The sequence below is a fragment of the Phocoena phocoena genome, chromosome 17, assembly GCF_963924675.1.
Source record: "Phocoena phocoena chromosome 17, mPhoPho1.1, whole genome shotgun sequence".
Taxonomy (NCBI): domain Eukaryota; kingdom Metazoa; phylum Chordata; class Mammalia; order Artiodactyla; family Phocoenidae; genus Phocoena; species Phocoena phocoena.
The window spans coordinates 29,545,376-29,567,426 of record NC_089235.1 but is presented as its reverse complement, the minus strand read 5'-3'; the positions used below and the strand labels follow the sequence as shown (position 1 = coordinate 29,567,426).

At 40.3% G+C, this 22,051-nt stretch overlaps 1 protein-coding gene across 1 annotated transcript in view; it reads right to left on the bottom strand.

The window, feature by feature from the left end:
• The window catches only part of ATP6V0D2 (ATPase H+ transporting V0 subunit d2), a 48,322-nt gene that overhangs the window by 1,616 nt on the left and 24,655 nt on the right, over window positions 1-22,051 (bottom strand). The window contains exons 3-7 of the mRNA XM_065895429.1: window positions 11,064-11,242; window positions 9,782-9,861; window positions 8,252-8,329; window positions 2,068-2,241; window positions 783-860 (exon numbers count right to left, since the gene is read on the bottom strand). Coding sequence (XP_065751501.1) covers window positions 783-860; window positions 2,068-2,241; window positions 8,252-8,329; window positions 9,782-9,861; window positions 11,064-11,242 — 589 coding nt within the window. The remainder of the gene's footprint in view (window positions 1-782; window positions 861-2,067; window positions 2,242-8,251; window positions 8,330-9,781; window positions 9,862-11,063; window positions 11,243-22,051) is intronic.

The window sequence follows — 22,051 nt, the reverse complement described above, 5'->3', positions numbered from 1 at the left end:
TTTTACTTCTTTCTAGAGAATCATTGGAAAATGTCTAGAGTAGGACTTACAGGAAGACCCCCATACTGCTTTCTCAAGCCAGTTTAACCCTAAAGTGTGGGTGAATTTCAGGGTTCTCTGTTAGTTCCAATCAGACTGAGATGGAAGGACCAGTGGTTTCAGGGAAATGAATAAAGTACACTAGAAAAAAGTTTCCAGATTTGGGGGACTTTACCTGGCTACACTTCCCCAAAGTCCTCTTGTTGCACACTTCAGTAGCTCAGGAATTGGCTATAAATGGATCAAGTATTCTTTTGCATTTTCAGGGAAAGAGAATAATCTAGACGGGATGGATTTCCATGCAAATAATTCCTAAGTGTTCTAATTGTGCGCAGGAGTGATAAATCCTTCTTGAAAAAGGGACGGATTCGAGTGGGATGCCCTTAACAGGGTGTGCCCCCTGGGGACAGTCAATATGTGATCATGAGAACATCCTAGCTTTGTTTCTCTAGATAATTACAGAATGGCTGCCTTACTTCCAGAGCTTTGCTATGTGAACATCTGTCTGGATATGACAATCCCACAAGAAGCCATCATATGTGAACCACAGTGCCTTGACTCTCCAAGGCAGAGATACTAACTAATACCCATTCAAACTATGAATGTATATAATCAATTGGCCTGCTCAACTGTAAAAAGAAAACTGTAAAAAGAAAACCCAATTAAAAAAAAAAAGAAATACTAAGACCCAGAGTATGAGAAAAAGAGTGCATAAGCTAGCAGCATTTCCATTTACATCATACCTCATGCTCATAAAACACATCCTCCAATGTCTTTCCCCCACTGCCGTCACCTACAGCCTCAAACAAAGGCTTGTATACCTGAAAAACAAAGACAAGAAATTGTTTTTTTAACAAATTTTCATTTTTTATAAATATAAAAACTATTTTTTTCCAGCAATATAGAAACTGTGCACCCATCTTAGAAAATCTATTCAGAAGGCCTCAACTTTTCTTGTAGGATCTTTGGCTTCTTGAGGAAATACCAAAAAATCCAAACAACGAGAGTACAGATGGCATTCCATCCTATTGGCTTGTTCAGGCCTACAAGGCAAGAGGCAAAAGCAGTTCTACTTTCAGTGTACACTGAGCTGATTTCCACATTTGATTCTTAAGGCTAGTTAGACACATTATAGAGGCTAAAGGAGTGCTTGTGGTTTAATCAGTATGGCTTCATGGGTTCTTTGAGATGAAAACTGATTAAAATTCATTATGGAATTTCAAGTGAGGAACGGGTGGAAATTGGGGAGAAACTCAAACTTTAATATTATGCTAAAGAACCTCTTGCAGTGACACAAGAGATGTCACAAAGGTTCGCGCATTGTCTGCTGGCTTATCTTTCCTGGAGGGTTTTGGAAATCCATAGGCAAAGATAAGAGGGGTGTCATTCCAGTTCTAGAAAAGCTACCTGGAGGGTCTGTATGTTACTGTCTGCAGGTCAGAAGGAACGGTACCAGGGGATGAGGTTATGACCTTGAGCTGAGAAACTTTAGGCTCTCTAAGAGCAATTGGGTGCTGGAGTGGGAGAGGACATAGCAGCCCTCCTTTCTTTTCCGAATCCTGGACACTGAGCAAAGGGAGTGGTATAAACAGTATGTCCATATTTTCTGCTGTCCTTCAAGTAGACAGTCTATACCTAACACTGTTTGCCCAATGGGCACTTGAAAGAATGGCTGGGTCAGGCTCTTTTACATAACTCTGGCATGAGCTCACATTTCCAGAACACTGCACCAGTCCCTTGGGGAACTTGCTTTATCAAGCACTTCAAAACAAAAAAGGACTCAAATGACGGTTCCTTGGAGATTTAAACAAGTACTTGCTTGGCAGGGACCTTAAAAAACACCAATAGCTTGGGTTAGAAACTCAGCGTATTTCTTTGGGAGAGACATTACAGCAAGAGATACTGCTTTCTATTGCACAAACATAAATGTTTTAGATAGATAGGAAGTGTAAATGTGATATGCGTGCTTCTAAAGTACAGGTGATGAAATCACACAAGACATTTCGGGAACCTGGGATAAACACATACTCCATAGTCCGCTACTCTCTTCATTTGCTCGAAGTCCTCTGCTTGGGCCAGCAGGTGCAGTCCCTCGGGATAGAGCTTGCCACAGGTCGGGTAGAGGGTCTCGCGGTCCTCTTTGCTCAACTCGGTGCCAAAGGAGTTAAGAGTGATGATAAAAGCACGTCTGTCTGCCTCAAACTGAATTTGCAAGACATAAAATCAGTGAAATTGAGCCATCTACTAAACGCTCTAGACAAATTCATTTCCAAAATGATTTGCTTTCCTTTCCTGATCTATGTCTAATTATAATACAGACATGTGTTATTAATGTTCCCGTAGTCTCTTCCTGTAACAGAGTAACTCTGCTTGCCAGAGAAGGATCACACAGCAGTGACAACAGCCCAGGAGCCCAGGACCTCCCACTAAACTTCAGTTCCCAGGATCTCTGTTATTAGTTACTCATGTGTTTCTCTCACATAGGCCACTAGAGTGTCAAATGTGTCTTCCATAATAATTGGAATAATACCTACTTGCTGGGGTCGATTCAGAGAGAACAAGGTAATGTAAATAGAAGGGCCTAGCAGAGTGTTTAGCACAAAATGTGCATGTCATGCGTGTTAAACATCCCTTTCTGATTGTTGATGTCAGTAGGAATTTTTACGTAATGAAACTGTGCTACTTACAATTCGTTTGTACTTTCCTGGTTTTGTTTTTCTTCTTTAAAGTTCTAGGTTAGATATCAATAAATTTAAGTCTGTAGCTAAGGATTACAGGGCTCGGGACAAGTGATCTTCCTCTCAGGGCCTCAGTTTCCTTATTTGTAAATGGTGGGTTTGGCTACACGATCTCTCAAGTGGGTCACATGTACTCCCGGCCTGTCTTCTCTGAGTTGAGCACCACTAGGCACCCAAGCTCCCAGCCCGTCAGGCCTCTCTGTCTTATCTAATCACGGAGTCCTTCTTGAGATTGCCTTCTCTTCCTTTGGACTCCTCTTAGTTTTCCTTCTACCTACTCTGACCATTTCATCTCAGTCTGTCCTCCACGGGCACCTCCTCTGCCCACCATGGGAGTTTGCCATGATGGCCTTGGGCTAAGAAAGCCTTCTCCATCCACCCAAAGCAACCTGCATTTACCACATTATTTTAAAATCTGTGCATGTGTCTTTCACCCCACCACACTCTAAAATCTTTGAGAGATCATGTCTCTCTAGTTGATTGTTCATTTTTGAATATCCAGTGCCTGACACAGGAAGATCTTAACTGTTTACTAAATCCAATGGAATGGTCCACGGTTCTACTATGGTTCTACTATTTTAAGAATTCTCTAATATTCTCTACAATGTTGCTATCCAAGGTGTGTTTCAAGGATTAGTAGCTTTGACATCACCTGGAAGCTCGTTAGAAGTTCAGAATCTTAGACCGTAGTCCAGACCTAGTAAACCAGAATCTGCATTTTAACAAGATTCCGAGCTTATTCACATGCACACGAAAGTTGAAATGAATTGCTCTACAATACTATTTTTTAACTAATTAATAACAAATCCAGACTTGCACCAGATTTTACTGGAACTCTTTTGTTAGAACAGGCGTTTCCTATCAGTACAGTGAGAGCTGGTTCCTTCTGATCCTTTTGATTGCTCTCATGGAAATTATGGGTGCGTCAGAAGCGAGGGGTGGGCTTATTTCGGAAGCAAAGGCAGCTGCCTCGGCTACTGAATATATCCAGTCCTGTCAGTAATTTCAGACTTTCCAGGGATAAAAGAAGAAATGTAAGAGGGAGATTTCATGGCAATTAAAAAAACCTTGAAATAATAGGGCAGGGGGAGCAGCAATGGAGTTAATTGTCCCAGATGACCTTCAACGTCCTCTCTAGTTCTAGAATGTTAGAATAATAAGGAGAGAAATAGGGCCAGGTAGGCAGCACTGCAAGTATGCAAGGCAGAGGAGGCAGCTGCATGGAGTAGAGCATGACATATTGGAGGAATGGCCATAGCTCAAACCCTGGGGAAGCAGCTGGAGAGGCAGGATGGACAGGTAGCTGGGAAGAGAATAGGAGAGGCTTCACAAGCCATGCCAAGAAGAGAGGACTTTGACTGATGCAGCTGGTTAACTGAACACGCCACACACTTTCCAACTTCTTGTCCTGGTTAATACTTGTTCCCTTTGCCTACAGAGCACATACTCCATCCCATGACCCTCCAGGTTGAAATCCTACCTGCATTTGAGTGCTCCATCAAATGCAATCTTTTTCATAAGAAGCCCTTCTCTTTCCTCTCTAATTAAATATGATTTCCTTTGACTCCTTATTATAGTTTAATTTCCCTTTTATTATAACTGTCTATCTACTTTACTACTTCTAGCCTAGAGGCTGTGTGTGTGTGTGTGTGTGTGTGTGTGTATGTGTATTCTCTTAGTGAAAAGAACTATAATTTTTGAATTGTAAAGGAGCTATTCTGTCTTTGACCATCCCTAAGCAGACAGTTTGCTATGACATCTGATTATGGAGGACAGTGGATGGGGTGGTACTAGTTTCCTGTAAGCCCTGTATCATTTTCAGAGGGCAGCCAGCCTGTGTGGTACAGTGTACGTCGGATGTCTTTCCTTTCACTCTACCCTTCAAACACTCACGCATTTTAAAACCATAACTTATTTTTTGTTGTTGCTGCAAAAGATAACCATGCAGTGTTGATGTATTCAAAACCATTATCCGTTGCTCATGATGGAGTTGGGCTCATCGAGTCAAAAATTCTGGCCAGTTCCTTACAGGAGGAAGGGTCTCCCTGGTGGGAGCCTTATTAGCATGTGTACTGACCGAGGGAGATGAAACAAGCATATTCTGTGCTTATTTTTCACTGCTTCGTTAACCTTACAGACTGTCAGAAGAGCAGGAATAAGAGGCAAACAATATACTGCAGCACATTTGTCTGGACCATAAAAAATTTCTTTTTTTAAATATGAAGCTACAGTCCTGTGATTAGGTCACACTTTAACCTGCAAGCCTAGGTTAATGCCCTCTTCCACTGTATTCAGTCTTTTAAAGTCTCCTATCAAATGAGATCAAATGAGAATATGGAAGAACTTCAGAAACTCTAAGTGCTCTATAGCTGCACAAATAAAAGGGGACGTAATTACATCATCTGGTATATTTATATAAAACTGACAAGCCTCTTCCAATCATATCATTAGAAATGTTATAACTGCATAACATACATAACTGATATTTTTATATAAATGTACAAAGATAGTTAAATGGATTTTTATTTTTAACACAGCTTGAAAAAAATCTAATCTAATAAGGTAGTATCATGGGTATAGGAAAGGGACAAAGAGAACACAGGGTATAGAGTATTTTGACCAAATCCTCCTGGTGATAAGCATTCTGCTAATACTGTGCTATCCTTTTTACATTTACAAAGACATAATTCTCATTTACTTCTGATTTTTGTAGCACGTGCAGTATGATCTTGCTTAAGAATTAGCACAGAAGAGCAGTTTTTATACAAAAGAACTGTGCAGGTGAATTTGATGTAGACATAATTTAACATAGATAAACATATAAGAACTGGAGCCAGACTACCTGTATTCAAATCCTGACACTAACACTTGCTAGCTGTTTGACATCAGGCAACTTACTAGCCTTCTCTGCACCTCAGTTGTCCCTTCTGAAAATAAGGTACTAAACTACCCATCTCATTGTGCTATTTTGAAGTCCAAGTGAATTTGTGTATATAAAGCACTTAGGATAGTATCTGGTATATAATAAGTGTTAGCTATTAATAGTGTCATTGTATACCTCTGTAAGGTTATTATTATTTTTTCTTTTTTTATTGAATGAAAGATTCTTTAAATACTAAGTGCTTTACAATTTTGAAGTTTCACATTTCATATAATCCCAGAATAACCCTTTTTTCCCCCTTACCCCTATATTACCCCTGCCCCCCTCCCTCTCCCCACTGGTAACCACTAGTTTGTTCTCTATATCTGTGAGTCTGCTTTTTGTTTGTTCATTTGTTTTATTCACTGGTTTGTTCTATTTTTTAGATTCCACATGTAAGTGATATCATACAATATTTGTCTTTCTCTGTCTTATTTCACTTAGCATAATGCCCTCGAATTCCATCCATCTTGCTGCAAATGGCAAAATTTCATCCTTTTTTATGGCCAAGTAGTATTCCATTGTATATGTGTAACACATCTTCTTTACCCATTCATCTGTTGATGAACACTTAGGTTACTTCCATACCTTGGCAATTGTAAGTAATACTGCTATGCACATTAGGGTGCATGTATCTTTTCAAATTAGTATTTTTGTTTCTTTTTGCTATATACCCAGTAATGGAATTGCTGGCTTATATGGTAGTTCTATTTTCCGTTTTTTGAGAAACCTCCATACTATTTTCCACAGTGGCTGCACCAATTTACATTCCCAACAACAGTGTATCAGGGTTCCCTTTTCTCCACATCCTTGCCAACAATTGTTATTTGTATTCCTTTTGGTGATAGCCATTCTGACAGGTGTGAAGGTTATTAATTTTAACATTCATCTTTTCCTACATATTTTGTAGGTATAAAGTACATGAACCATTTCTAAACCACAGGAATTATGCCATGTACAAACTACATTTTTTTTTTTTTTTTGCGGTACGCGGGCCTCTCGCTGTTGTGGCCTCTCCCGTTGCGGAGCACAGGCTCCGGACGCGCAGGCTCAATGGCCATGGCTCACGGGCCTAGCCGCTCCGTGGCATGTGAGATCATCCTAGACCGGGGCACGAACCTGTGTCCCCTGCATCGGCAGGCAGGCTCTCAACCACTGCGCCACCAGGGAAGCCCCAAACTACATTTTTGAGCCAGAGATAATGTGGCTTTTTATAGTGTGGCTAGTAGTTAAATGTATGAAAAGAAATGGAGGAGCTTCATAGAGTCACTAGGCTGCTTGTGTTATGTTATCAGCATGTCTGGAAGAGACTAACTCACTTTCTGACAATTAGCATGCCATGAAAAAAAAATGTTATTTATCGATGTGCACTGTCTGTATAATATAGATAAAGACAAAAAGTATTTTTTGGAGTTCTCCAAGGAGTTCTGACTTCAAGGACTGCTTTGACCTTAAAGTTTTAACAGTATCTTTAACTGTAAGATGTTAATAATTAGATATTTGAGGGGAGCTAATTTTATCAAATGCAGTTTCAGAACATTTGGTTGAAATATATGCAGATGAGGTTATTTCAGGTTTTTTTCTCTTCATACCCAAAGGGTAGTTCTTATCAGGCTTTTCTTGAAATCAGAAGTCACTGAACAGCTTAAATATCTACCCACCAGTGTAGAAGCCACTGTAACAGATAATCTAATGGTTAAAGATATTCTTTAGATAAAACTTTGTTTCACAGGGCAAAGCAAGAGCATTTTAGGCCCAGAATGTTTTTTTTTTTTTTTTTTAAAGATCCAAGCGAAATAGGAAGCCAGCAAGAGTGATCTATGTCAAATACTCAGTGCAAACTATGTCCAGAATTCCCCTCAGACCATTCTGATCTCTGGCCTGAGTCCCTCATGCATGTGCAGATTGACATTGCAAGCAAGAGGTCCTGTGGGCACAGATGAAATCTGTGATGATAAAGATGAATTAAAGAGAATATAATTATTCTCTTTTAGAGAGATTGGAACCAATGGTGGCATCTGACACATCGTGAAGTTTAAGTGGGCATGCCAACTGTGAATCACTACCCATAGAATCTTCTTGCCAAGAGCGGGGATGGTCAATGGTTGTTTGGGGCAACCTTTATTTTAGGATTTCTATAAGGAACCATGCCCACAGTAGACTTTGTTACCAAGTTGTGGGGGTCCCCAGCTGCCCAATTTTGGGAGGGAAGTTGGTGATTATTATGAGTACCTATAGTGCACCAATTGTCCAAAGCATACTAAATTTTTAACTAATTATAATCTGCTTTCTTCATACTACATCAAAGTGAATCATGATCAAACTTCTATCAAAAACATTCTTTTCTAATTCCAAAGTAACTCTTCTATGTAGAAAACTAAGAAAATACCTCTTTTAACTGAAGACATCAAATGATATATGTACAATAAAATATACTGCTATTTTATTTCTAAATAAAAGAACTTCTAAGATTTTAAAAATTGGTAGGATTATATAAATAAAAAGTGTATAAGCACATTATTTGACATAAAAAAATTCAAGGACTCTTTCTTACCTCAAGAATGGGGCACATAATTTCTGCTGTGACATCACCATGATTCTTACAGAATTTATAGAATGCCTCGATGTAAGACTTAAAAAGAAGAAAGATCATAAGGCAAGAAAATGAATATATTTTCCTTTTGGAAATTTCTAGATCAGCTTTCCATGGGTTATTAAACTCTTTAATGGAAACTGAATTACTTCTCCCCTAGGGAGATATTTTATAATAAATTTGGTGTGAACTTTCACCTTGAAGCACATTGCACAGCCTAAAAAAGGAACTCCATAAAAGAACAAAACTGTACTTATCATAGCTTATAATTACTCAACAAGCACTTTTTTGCATGCCTCTTGGATTATTTCTCACTGTTAATTCTTGCTATTCTAACAAGAGTGCCAAACTCTCTTATGAGCTCTGCAAATGTCTAGATTTGGTCCTATGCTGATATGTAATGTCTCCTTGTGCTCAGGAGACACATTTGGGATGGCATTGAGCATGGAAGATACACTGGAAAGGCAGAGTCTAGGCTGTAGAGGCAGCCTGTGTTTGAATCCCAAATCTGTTACTTACTAGCTAACTGACTTCTGCCAAGTAAATTTATCTCTCCGTGCTTCAGTTTTCTCACCTGAGGAGTGGGGATGGCACATAGTTTTGCTGGGTGGATTAAGTGATCTAATGCCTATAAATGCTTAAAACAGCACCTTCCGTTAGCTATATCTCAGGGATGCTTCCTCTAAGCCCATAAGTATTTATATAAAAAGGAAAACTGCTGCAATGCAATGCTTTTGAGAGGCCCACATGTTTCAGCATAAGAAGCTAGATATACAGCATGGCAATGTATACATATATGAATATATATATATATATATATTCATTCAGGTACTCTATGAGAGTGTCCAAAGATGCTGTAGTGGTGTGAGTGAAAATGGATATATTTTGCTCAGCCCTTATTACACAGAGTGACTCAAATGGCGGCAGCATTGTCCAGACAGACAGCTGGTCAGATTATACAAAGTGGTGCCTATGATGTTGTGTCCACAGATGGTCATCTTGGTACGCTGCACACTGTCAGTAGATTAAAATTGTGTGGACAGATTAACTGTGAAATTCAGGGACTCTGGTAACAGGATTGAGGACAGAGCCGGACATACATAATACAAGGTTCACTATGTATGCTGGTTCTTTTGAAATGGATTCATATGGTTCACCACACTCATCTATCCACCTACCCATCATCCATCCATCCATCCATCCATCCATCCATCCATCCATCCAATTGACACCTTTTATGTTCCAGGCACCATGTAAAGAGTTGAGGATACAGAGAAGCATGGGATCCTCTCAAGGATCTTGCTGGCTGGGAGAAGTTGACATACATGTATTTAAGCTAGAAGACAGGCCAGGACTAAAAGAGCTTTGTCCCCAGTATGCCTAGCTTCATAATTCAGCAGCTGGCTAACAGGCAAGTAACATTTAATAAAGAACTCTGGTTATGATGCATTATGTAATAAAGAAGAACATAATATTTGGAAAAACAGTTACCTTGTACAGTTTATTGCGCAGTATTTCAATATTCAGTTCGTCTAGAGTATTTTCAGACATACAGTCTTGAAAGAATGGAGCTGAAAGCAGAAATTATTGTACAAAATAAATTAATCAAAACATGATTATAAACTGTAGAAAATGTCTCCTGAACGCACCACCCTCTGCCCACCCCTAACTAGGACACTGTAGAGTGGCAATCCACAGACTCGGTGAGGCTAACAGTGATGGTGACAAGAAGGGTGATTACTTAGGAAGCATTTGCTCTGTGCAAGCTGTCACTAAACACTGGATATACTTGAACTTATTTAGTCCTCACAACCTAGAACTACTCACTTTATGGTTTACTTTTTGAAGCCCCCCTGACACCCACCTTTAGATAACAGTAATATTTACCATTTGCAACCTTACTATGTGCCAATCATTGAGTTGTATTAAAACCGTCTTAGTTTTCAAAACTCTGTTATAGTAAGATATTATTGTTTTTAAAATGAGGAAACTGGAGTGAAATGAATTGTTCCAAGTCACCTGGTTGGTGGTGGGCAGAGCCTGTAATGCTTAGGGATATCTGCTTTCAAACTCACCCTCTTTCTGCCATGCTTTGCTCCATTAGCACTGGACACTTAATAAAGATGTAATTTTTTTCTTTTTAAAATTTGTTTTAACAGCAACTATTTTGATGAATGATCAACAGTGAATAACTATAATCCAGGTTTCCTGACAATAACTGTATAAAATTATCCCATTAGTATTGTAAATGCTACAACTGTTGTCAGTGCCAAATTATAATGAAATTATTACTTATTTCATCATTGCTTCAGGTCATTAGACAGACACTCCTGAGCATCTCAGAAAAATGGCATTCTTAAATTTCCTAAAACAAAATGTTTCCTATATGCAGCCTTATTAAGACAGAAATTTAAAATGAAAAGATAAGGAACTAAACATACAAAACCCAGCTAGAAAATTAATTTTTTGAAAAATTATAAGTTCTATTATTTATTTGCTATGGTCAGGAACAAAGTACAGGGGTTTGGAGGTTGGGAGATGAGCCCTAGCTCCTTCTCAGCTACAAATGGTTTGCATGTGATCTGGTATACTTCATTGTCTTGATCTGAAAAATGAGGGAGCTGGACCAGATGATTCTTTAATGTCCATTTCACTTCTAGAAATCTGTATAGTATGACACTATATTCATGTAGAAAACTGTGAATTGAAACTGCATTTTCTAATACTGTGATAACATACACAAGCAGCTGTGCAATTATTTATGCATTCATACCTAATGGTGTTTCAACCAGAATGGCATTAAAGAGATCAGAAGGTGTCTCTGCAATGTTGACAGCTTCCATTTCTGTGAAACGGCCCAACGGGTGGCACTTCACCAGAATTTCTTTCACAGATTTTTTTTGCAATGCACCGTTCATCAGTAGAATCACATTATCTATCATGTAACTGCACCTGGTGTAGAAGAGGGCTCAATCGTTAGGAAAACAGTTGCATGAGAATAAGAAGCATCCCTCAGGTAAAAAACAAAAACCAAAACACCCCCCCCCCCCCATTTCAGGCACACACGCTTTCGTTAAGGAAATATATATCTCCTTTTATTTTAAACTCTGGGTTTTGAGAGATGTAGGTGAGGTAAAATATCTGACTCTCAGTGGGTACCATAGTTTAAAAAACCATGTTCACAGTTATAACACCTGACTGGTGGGACCACACAGAAGATGACCCTTACACAGTAAATGCCAAATGTGGTGGGTGGGGCAGACAGTAGTGAGGGTGTTAAATTGTTTGGTTTCTCATAATGGACTATGGGCTTAAAAAGTTGAGAAGCACAGACCTAAAGGGTTTCATTATACTTCAGAAACTGACTATTTAAATGTTTGATGAAGCCCATTGTTGAGTATTCAAAGTTTTAAATATTTAAATATAAATAAAAATATTTAGTAATTTTAATATTAAAATGTTTTATATATTAAAAATTAAAGTATTCTGTTTTTTTTTCCTCCTATGAGAGCAGATAGTCAACTTTCTAGCCTTTTCCCCTCCCAGAACCCCAAGAGCCCATAGGTTCACACTTTACGTGATTTCTCTATTCAATATAAGCTCTACCCAGGATATTCCAAGCAATGAGGTCAAGAAGTAAGAGAGACATAGTTGCTTCCTTCACAGAAAATACAGCTTAAGGGAGGCACTGGTACATTGCAGTGCAGCATACAGTCTGCATAAAGGAGATTACAGGGTGGTGTGGGGATTCAGAGCTGGGCACTAAACCAGTCTGGGATCAGAATTCCTAGGGAGTGACATTCAGGCTGCAACTTGCAGAATGAGTAGGAGCTGTCCAGGCAAAAGCGGTGGCTGGGAGAGAGTGCTTCCAGGCAGAAGGGAGAGCATGTGAAAAGCCCCAGAGACAAGAGGGCCAGGAAGAAGGACGTTCTTTTGCCTGCTGAGCACTGGAGGTGGGGCCCAGTCTGAACATGCAGGGTCCTGAAAGACAAGATGAGGAATTTGGATTGAGGGCAATGGGAGATGCTGAATACATCAAGGACAGGGGAAATTATGATCTATGTAGATAGAATATGCATTAAGACAGGATAAGAAGTAAGCCAACACTTATATAGTAAAGTGCTTTACAAAAGTTATTTTATTTAATCATGATAATTACACTGTGATGATGATAGGTACTATTATTACCTCCGTTTTATAGATGAGGAACTGGCAGCCCAGACAGGTAAAAATCTCACCCATAACGACACAGCTAACAAATGAAGAGGGCTGAGAATCAAACTCAGACAGCCTGCTTCTGAAACTTTTCTCTTAATGCTCAGATTATGCTGTTTAGTTGTCAAGGATGACACATAGGTTTGTAGGTTTAACAGTTAGAAGCTGGAGCCATTTATTGAGATGAGAGCACTGGAGGAAGAACGGCTTGTAGTGGGAGCTGATGTTTTGGACCGAATGAGTTTAGATGCCCAGGAGCAGATAGGCCTCGGACGTCTAAGTCCTGAAGAGACAGCTGTGGACCAGAGACATTTAGGGAGCATGGGCAGGGGGTGCTAGTTTAAAGGTGGAAGCATTTGTCTTGGGAATGCTTGAGACCACATTCTAGAGTGTATGTCAAGAGTTCTGTCCTGAGAACTCTGGGGAACCCCAACATTTAAGGACCTTGATAGAACCTGAGAAGGAATAACCAGATGGTAGGAAGAAAACCAGGGAAGAGAATTCTAGGAAGAGGTTAAAGGCCACAGGAAAGTCAGGGTAGACATTGAAGCAAGGTGTTCTCAGGATGCAGCCACTAAGAGGTCATCTGGCACCACAAAACATGTTCAGTGGAGTTTGCTTGTGGAAGGGAAAGGGGAGAAGCAAGAAACCTGACCACTGTGTGTTTAAAATGAGTGGGAAGTACAGAGGGTTTTGGTTTGTTTAATTGTTTTGTTTTTTAAAAGAGTTTAAACTATAAAGCAGGGGAAGGCAACTGTATGGAGACCCGGGGGCCAGAGGAGCTTTGGACTTTCAGTTTGGGTGTTTTTTGGGGTTTCTTTTGTGTTTTTTAAGGTGGGAGAGAAGAGAACACATTTAAGAGCTGAGGGGAAAGAGGCGGCCAAGAGGCTGAGGTGGCGGCTCAGAAGACGGAAGGGACAGCGAAGCGATGAGACAAGGTCCTCCATGTTTGGCAGTGATGGGACTCAACCACTGCACAATTTAGGCTTGAAAAGAACACCTTTCACTGGATGAAAATGAACCTGGCCACTTAGAAGCCCTGTCACTGGAGTCTGGCGGCAAGGGTTACTGACTTCCTGTGCAAGAATGCATTTCCAGCAGGACAAGAATCTCCTGCGTTGCAATTGAGCTTCTGCAATGTACCCCAATAAAATTTTTACCTAAAGAAGTTTAGAAGAAGGCAATTATCCCTTTATAAAAAGCACATGACTATAAAGTTTCTTCACTCCCCCAAACAGCAGTACCAAATTTGGGCATTATGGAATTTTAGAACCTTTTTTATCTTTTGAAAATGATATTAAAATGGAAGTGCTTATTTAACTGTCCCCTTATGGCTCAAAAGCTATTACCTGAGAGGGGAATTGCCAGCACTTAATAATCCTTAGCAGACTCCAGATGTTTAATTGTTCCCCCACAACACCCCTGTAATGTAACAGCATATGAGCCGCCAACATTCCCAATGTGCAGAGGACTATGAGACCAACGCTGATAGGGGCAACCAAAGTCAATGCTGTGAGAATTTAGCCCACACGTAACACTCAAGCCTATGCCTGTACAGTGTGTGTGGGGATGTGCACATGTGTATGTGTGCACATGTGTGTCTGGAGTGCTTTATTTTTTTAAAAGTTAATAGAGAGGCTAGGCCCTCTATTGCAAAGAGAAAGGGCTATGGAGATTGAATTGTTTTATTTCAACTCATTTAAGTGGCCTTGTTTCTAAGATGGGACAACAGTAGCAGTTCTCATAGTTTTGTTCAGAAAATGAAATGAGACTCAGGATTTGGCCCATGTCAGGGGAGAGGGGTATCTTTCCTGTCCCTCCCTCATCTCTGTCACATAGGCACCAGGTATATAATTATTATTGGCTGTTTGGGATGGCGGGGGGATAATGTGCCCAGAAGACAGCTTGCTCTTTCCAGAGTATAATCTTGATAGAACCCTAGGGCCCTGCCTCCAGTGGTTAGGAAAGAAATCTCTACTGGCGTTGCTTGAGTAATGTTTGAGTTTAAAGACATCTGGGTGCTCAAACTCCTCATGTTTTAAATAACTGTGCTTATTAGTAGCAACAGAGCCAAAACTAGTGCCCACTCTATTGGGTTAATTTTTCTCCCACTCATGGTCTAGACAAACATCTTCACTTCTAGCCCCTTCTAAATATTTTCTTCTGTAACTTTGATATTGGCACCTGTGAAAATCATGAAGTCACCTTAAATTGTAAGAGTAAATGACTCTATTTCAAAAATTTTAGGTTGTAAAAATAATAATTTTTAAAAATGCCAATGCTTCTTGAGGTTGTTGCTATGTGCCAGGCATTACATGCATTACACTACATTACATTACATACATGCAGTACCTTATATGCATTACATGCATGTTCCCATTCAAGCCTCCCCACAAGTCAGTGCTCTAAGGACCATTATTACCACCACTTTACACTTAAGAAACTGAGGTGGGCTTCCCTGGTGGCGCAGTGGTTGAGAGTCCGCCTGCCGATGCAGGGGACGCGGGTTCGTGCCCCGGCCTGGGAAGATCCCACATGCCGCGGAGCAGCTGGGCCCGTGAGCCATGGCCGCTGAGCCTGCGCATCTGGAGCCTGTGCTCCGCAACGGGAGAGGCCACAACAGTGAGAGGCACGCATACCGCAAAAACAAAAACAAACAAACAAAAACTTTTATTATAAGTTTAAATACTGCAAAAATATTTCTGGTATATTGTGAATATCAGTATTTAAAATGAACCTGTTAAATCAGTCCAATTAAATTATCCAATGAAGTATCTGAATACCCACTTGCTAAAGACAGATTTTCGTCCCCCTAAAATTCATGCTGAAGCCCTAACCCCCAATGTGATGGTATATGGAGATGGGGCCTTTGGGGCTATTAATTAGGTTTAAGTGAGGCCATGAGCGTGGGACCTATATGATGGGATTAGTGTCCTTATAGGAATAGACACCAGAGAGCTTGTTTTCTCTCCCTCTGCTACGTGAGGACATAATGAGAAGGCAGTTGTCTACACGTGAGGAAGAGAGCCTTCCCTGGGGAACCAAATTGGATGGCACCCTGATTTTGGACTTCCATGCCTCCAAAACTGTAAGAAGTCAATTCCTGTTGTTCAAGTCACCCAGTCTATACCATTTTGTTACAGAAACCCGAGCTCACTAAGACACTACCACTATTCAATTACAAATACATAAACAGAAGGAAATTATGTTGTTCCTTATTTTTTTTTCTGGAAATGTTATTTCTATTCCAATTCTCTGATGAAATTTTACCCTAATATGGCATTTATGTCTTTATATTGAAAGTCTTTTATGGCTCTCTATAACTCTATGTACATATAATTGAATATTAATTTTTCATTTCCTGTGATCACAGGCTTCAAATGTTAGAAGAAATTTTATGAGTTATTATTATGATTACTACTATGTGGGCATGCCAGCATGGCATAAATTTTTAAAGCTTTTTATCTTGAAATAATTAGGTTGACAGGAAGTTGCAAAAATAATACAGAGAGGTCCTATGTACTCTTCACCCAGTTTCCACCAGGGGTTACATCTATATAGCTGTAGTGAAACATTAGAATTAGACAAGTGACACTGGTACTCTGTGTGTGTGTAGTTCTGTGTTAGTTTATCCCATGTGCCTATTTGTGTAACCACCACCACAGTCAAGGTAAGGAACTATTGTATCATCCAAAGATCTCCAATGTGCTACCCCCTTCACAGTCACATCCTTCTCTTCCCACCCACTATCTCCTAACTGGCAAATACTAATCTGTTCTTTCTGTAACTTTGCCATTTTGTGAATAATATTTAACAGGAATTGTATATTATGTGACATTTTGAGACTGGCTGTTTTAATTCAGTTTAATTCCCTCGAGACACATATAATACATACAAGTTGTTGCATGTAAATAATTTGTCCCTTTATTGGTGAGTAGTATTCCACAGTATGTGTATACTTGTTTGTTTAACCACTCACCTATTTAAGGCATTTAGTTTTGGGGGTTTTTCCCCCAGTTTTTGGCTATTATAAATAAAAACTGTTATGGAAACTTGTGTCAGTTTTTACATGGAAATAAATTTTAATTTATCTCAGATAAATGCCTAGAAGTGCAATTTGAGTTGCGTGGTAAGGGTATGTTTAGTTTTTTAAGAAACTGATAAACTGTTTTCCAGAGTGGCTGTACAACTTTTAGTGAAGTGTATAAACCTCTTTTAAAATCTCCTTACCTTCCCTATTTATAATAGAATTATCTTAAATATTTCCTCTGCATACAGAAAGGACCACATCAGACAAGTATTAATTTTTGCTTCAACTGTCAAATATAATTTACAAAATCAAGAGGAGAAAGTCTATCGTATTTACCCATATTTTCCTCCTTTTTTATTGTTCTTTTCCTGTTGTTTCAGACTCCTTCTTTTATCATTTCTTTTCTGTTTCAAGAACTTTGTTCAGCCATTATTTTAGGGTAGGTCTATGGGCTACAAATTCTTAGTTTTCATTCAGCTGAGACTGTTTTGAGTTGTCCTTCATTCTTGAAAGATATCTTCATTGTGTATAGAATTTGGAGTGGACATCTCTTTCCTTTTGGCATTAAAAAAATGTTACACCAGGCTTCCCTGGTGGCACAGTGGTTGAGAGTCCGCCTGCCGATGCAGGGGATGCGGGTTCGTGCCCCGGTCTGGGAAGATCCCACATACCGCAGAGCGGCTGGGCCTGTGAGCCATGGCCGCTGAGCCTGAATGTCCGGAGCCTGTGCTCCACAACAGGAGACGCCACAACAGTGAGAGGCCCGCGTACCGCAAAAAAAAAAAAAAAAAAAGTTACACCCCTTCCTTCTGAACGTCATAGTTTCTAATGAGAAATCCACAATTGTTCACGTTGCTTTTCCCCCACAAGTGTCACAGCTTTCAGGCATTTTTGTCTTTATCTTTCAGAAGTTTGACTATGATGTGTCGTGGCTTGGATTTCATTGGGTTGTTCTTGTTTGGGGTTCACTCAGCTTCTTGAATCAGTAGGTTTGTGTTTTGCCAAATTTGGAAAATTTTTAATTACTGTTTCTTTGAATACATTTTCAGCCTTTCCCCTTTTCTCCTCTCCTCCTGGGACTCATTGCTGCTGTGTATTTTGAGTCCCAGGAGTGAGGGAGAGAATGGAGTTGGAGGAGTCTTAATCTTAAAGGATGTAGTGGGAAGAACTGGAAGCTTGAAATCCAGAAGCTTGGAGAAGGGCTCTGTGCCCACCTCACCCCCCCCAACCCCCAGTCACCCCTGCAGACTACTTCTGCACTTCCACAAGCTAAGCAGAAGAAGCCATTTGCATCCCATCATATCAAGGGTACATACTATTAGCATAGTTTATGACTGTTTGTGCTGATCTTGATCACCTGGCTGAGGCAGTGTTTGCCAGATGTCTCCACACTGCGAAGGTACTGCCCCCTCTTTCCACATTGTACTCTTTGGAAGAAGTCACTGTGTACAGCCTACCCTTAAGAAGTAGGGAATATGGTTCCCCTCCTTGAGGATGGAGCATCTATACAAATTATTCTACAAGGGAGATTTGTCTCTTCTCCCTCATTTATTAAGTTATCCAATCATTTATTTAGACCAGGATGGTCTCATAAATATTTATTTTACATTTATTTTTATTTGGGGTGATAATTCAGTACAACTTCCTTTATTTTGTTGCTCAAATTGTTCCAACTTTAGCCACTAAGAGCTCTTGCAGTTGGCTCCTGTGTGCTCCTTTAACATACCCAACCATTGCAGGTTTTTTGTTTTGTTTGTTTCATTTTTCATGTCCTCATATTCTGGCATTCCAAGACAGTTTAAGTTCATCTTATATATTTCTTGCCCCAGTCCTAAAATTAGCTTTTTCTCCAAGGAACACTGATTCCCTTTATGGGAGAATGGTATTAGAAACCAAGATATGGGCATTAGGTGGGGTATTTACCAGTGTGGTTTTTATTGTAGGCATTCTCAGCTAAGAACAAAGAAATATACACATACCTACTAAGCAAGGATTCCATCAGAGTATTATTCTCACTCAGTAGGTCCCACTTCAAAAACCTTATCCATGGCCACACTTCCTTCTACCACATAGAAGTATACTATTTGCAAATCTTCAGCTCCAGGCAAAACCTCTTTCTCCAGCCTCAGATCCATATTCTTTCACTTCCTTTCTGTGAATATGACTACTGATTTTCTCATAGGCACCTCAGTCACACTATCTCAAAAATCTTATTGCCCCTAATCTTCCTCCTTCTTCTGGAATCTCTATCTTTATCAGCAACCTCACTACTCTTATTCCTAAAAATCTCTCAATGGCTTCCTTCTGCCTTTAGAATGAAACACAAGTTTCTCATAATTGTATTCAAGGCCCTTCATTCATTGGTATCTGATTACTTCTCTGGCTATTGATGTGAATGATAGCATTAAAAAGAAAGTATATATTTTAGAAGAGAGAATAGAACAGACCCCAAAAACTTTTAAAGGGCGAGAAGAAGACTTTGTAAGAAGAATGAGGAAAGGCCAGGATGGTTAAAGGAGCCCAAAGAGAAAGTGTCATCACAGAATGCATAGGATGAGGACATCTACTGTGGTGAGTTATGAAAAAGCTGAAGATATATCCATTAGACTTAGCAACTAGAGTGGTTTCGAGGGCCTGGTGGGGTAGAAAATAAGACTGGAGTGGGTTGAATAAATAAGTGAGAATATAGCAGTAGAGACTATCCTTTTTAAGAAGCTTGGCATCAAGGGGGTGGGAAAGGGTAGAATACCATTATCTTCACGTGGTTACTGTGTAAATTAAATCAAATCACACATATGAAAACAGTTTGGAATCATAAATTGTCACAGTAAAAGGAGCCCAAGCTTTGAAACAGATAAGCCTAATTCTAAGCCCAGCTCTGTTACTTAAAAACCAGTTTAACAAGAGCTTCATTTCCTCATCTTAAATGGAAATATTTATTCAACTTGAATGGTTGGCACCAAGATTAGTCATACATATGAAAGCATTACTGCAGTGCCTCCTGCAAAGAAGAAGGGTCATACATCCTTAGAGGAAGTTAATTCTCTATAAACCAGACCTTGGAGGAAGAGGAGGAGAAAATTATATGCCACATACATAATCTTTAGAGTAAAAAAATTGCAATGTTCATACTCTTTCATCAAGTCTGAGATTTCTACATCTCTGCACTTTTACACTTAGTTCTAGTTAACAGAATCCTTTCTAAATTTACCTATTGCTCTTAGAAGATAAGGGTTTAGGGACTTCCCTGGTGGCGCAGTGGTTAAGAGTCCTCCTGCCAATGCAGTGGATACGGGTTCGATCCCTGGTCTGGGAAGAGCCCACATGCCACGGAGCAACTAAGCCCGTGTGCCACAACTACTGAGCCTGCGCTCTAGAGCCCGCGAGCCACAATTACTGAGCCCGTGTGCAACAACTACTGAAGCCCGTGCACCTAGAACCCACGCTCCCCAACGAGAGAAGCCACTGCAATGAGAAGCCCGCGCACCGCAACGAAGAGGAGCCCCCGCTCGCCGCAACTAGAGAAAGCCTGCGTGCGGCAATGAAGACCCAATGCAGCCAAAGATAAATAAAATAAACTAATTAAAAAAAAAAAAAAAAGGGCTTCCCTGGTCGCGCAGTGGTTGAGAGTCTGCCTGCCGATGCAGGGGACACGGGTTCGTGCCCCAGTCCTGGAAGATCCCACATGCCGCGCAGCTGCACCCGTGAGCCATGGCCGCTGAGCTTGCGCATACAGTGAGAGGCCCGCGTACCACCAAAAAAAAAAAAAAAAAGAAGGGTTTAACTCCTGGTATGGGGTATGGCATGGAGACAAGAAGCTGAGTGGTAGTCATTTGGAAGACAGAACATCCACAAGACCATAAATCATAATACCTGTTGGGATACTCACCCTCAGGTCTAGATTTATACCTTTCATAAAATCTGTTACCATCCTGTTCTACATCTTATAATCCTAGAATTATCCTTGTGTGGCCATTATTTTATATGATGTTTCCTTTAAGATATCTGAGCTTCAAAATATTTAATGTTGGCTTCCCTGGTGGCGCAGTGGTTGGGAATCCGCCTGCCAATGCAGGGAACATGGGTTCAAGCCCTGGTCCTGGAAGATCACAAATGCCACGGAGCAACTAAGCCCGTGAGCCACAACTACTGAGCCTGCGCTCTAGAGCCCATGAGCCACAATTACTGAGCCCACGTGCCACAACTACTGAAGCCTGTGCACGTAGGGCCTGTGCTCTGCAACAAGAGAAGCCACCGCAATGAGTAGCCCGTGCACTGCAATGAAGAGGATCCCCTGCTCACCGCAACTAGAGAAAGCCTGCGTGCAGCAACGAAGACCTAATGCAGCCAAAAAATAAATAAAGTAAATAAATTTTAAAAAATTTAATGTTTTCTCTTTGGAAATGTAATGATTAATCTCAAAACAATGCTGGTTAACTCATCATAAATGATAGCTGCTTTTATGTATAAAAAGGCCTGAACCCCTTTGTTAAGATGGAAGCTCTTCATGACTCAGTCTGAATTCTCCTTTCGGGCACGACTGGATAGGAAACAACTTGGCGAATTTGGAGATGACAAGAGATTCATCATCTCAAAGCACTGTGACTAAGGTTTGGCTTCATCATGTGAGCCACACCCTGATGTCAAGACTGGTTCCTTCTACCTAAGTGGCTGAATCAGCATCCTTTTCTATGCAACATATAATATAGTGTTCTCAGTGATAATGATGCTGTTTTAGGCAAGCAGGACTGTGATACGATTCTAGGTCACACTTGTACATATGGAAAATACAAGATCAGGGACATAAAATGCACGATCAAGGGCTTCCCTGGTGGCGCAGTGGTTGAGAGTCTGCCTGCCGATGCAGGGGACATGCGTTCGTGCCCCCGCCCGGGAAGATCCCACATGCCGCGGAGCGGCTGGGCCTGTGAGCCATGGCCGCTGAGCCTGTGCGTCCAGAGCCTGTGCTCCGCAGCGGGAGAGGCCACAGCAGTGAGAGGTCCGCGTACCGCAAAAAAATAAATAAATAAAAATTTTAAAAATGCACGATCAAGAGTAATTGTTCATGGAAAGTATAGGGGTGTGTGTGAAATACATTAGGTGTATTTAAGTTATTTCATTCTGAGTGAAACTCCTCAGTGAAAGGTGCTGATCCACCCTTAACAAGCCCACTAGTTATTTACTGTCACATGGACAACAGGGCGATGTGGAAATTATTTTCCCATGTGTTAATTTTCAAATGAAAGTTTTCCTTGATTGTATTGATAAACATTTCTGATATACCCCAGATTTATTCAATCCAATGCTAATCCCATATACTCAGATGGGGCAGCCCTGACAGTTAGTCTGATTTGCTAATAGACTGTTGAGATTTAGAATATCCCCATAAACACACTGCTCCCTCTTGAAATGTGACATTTTGGTTAACATTTCTTACTTCCCTGAAATTTCCCATTTTTTAAATAGAGGAAGTGAAAATTAAAACCATTTTTAAAAGCAATTAATTTTGCTGTCAC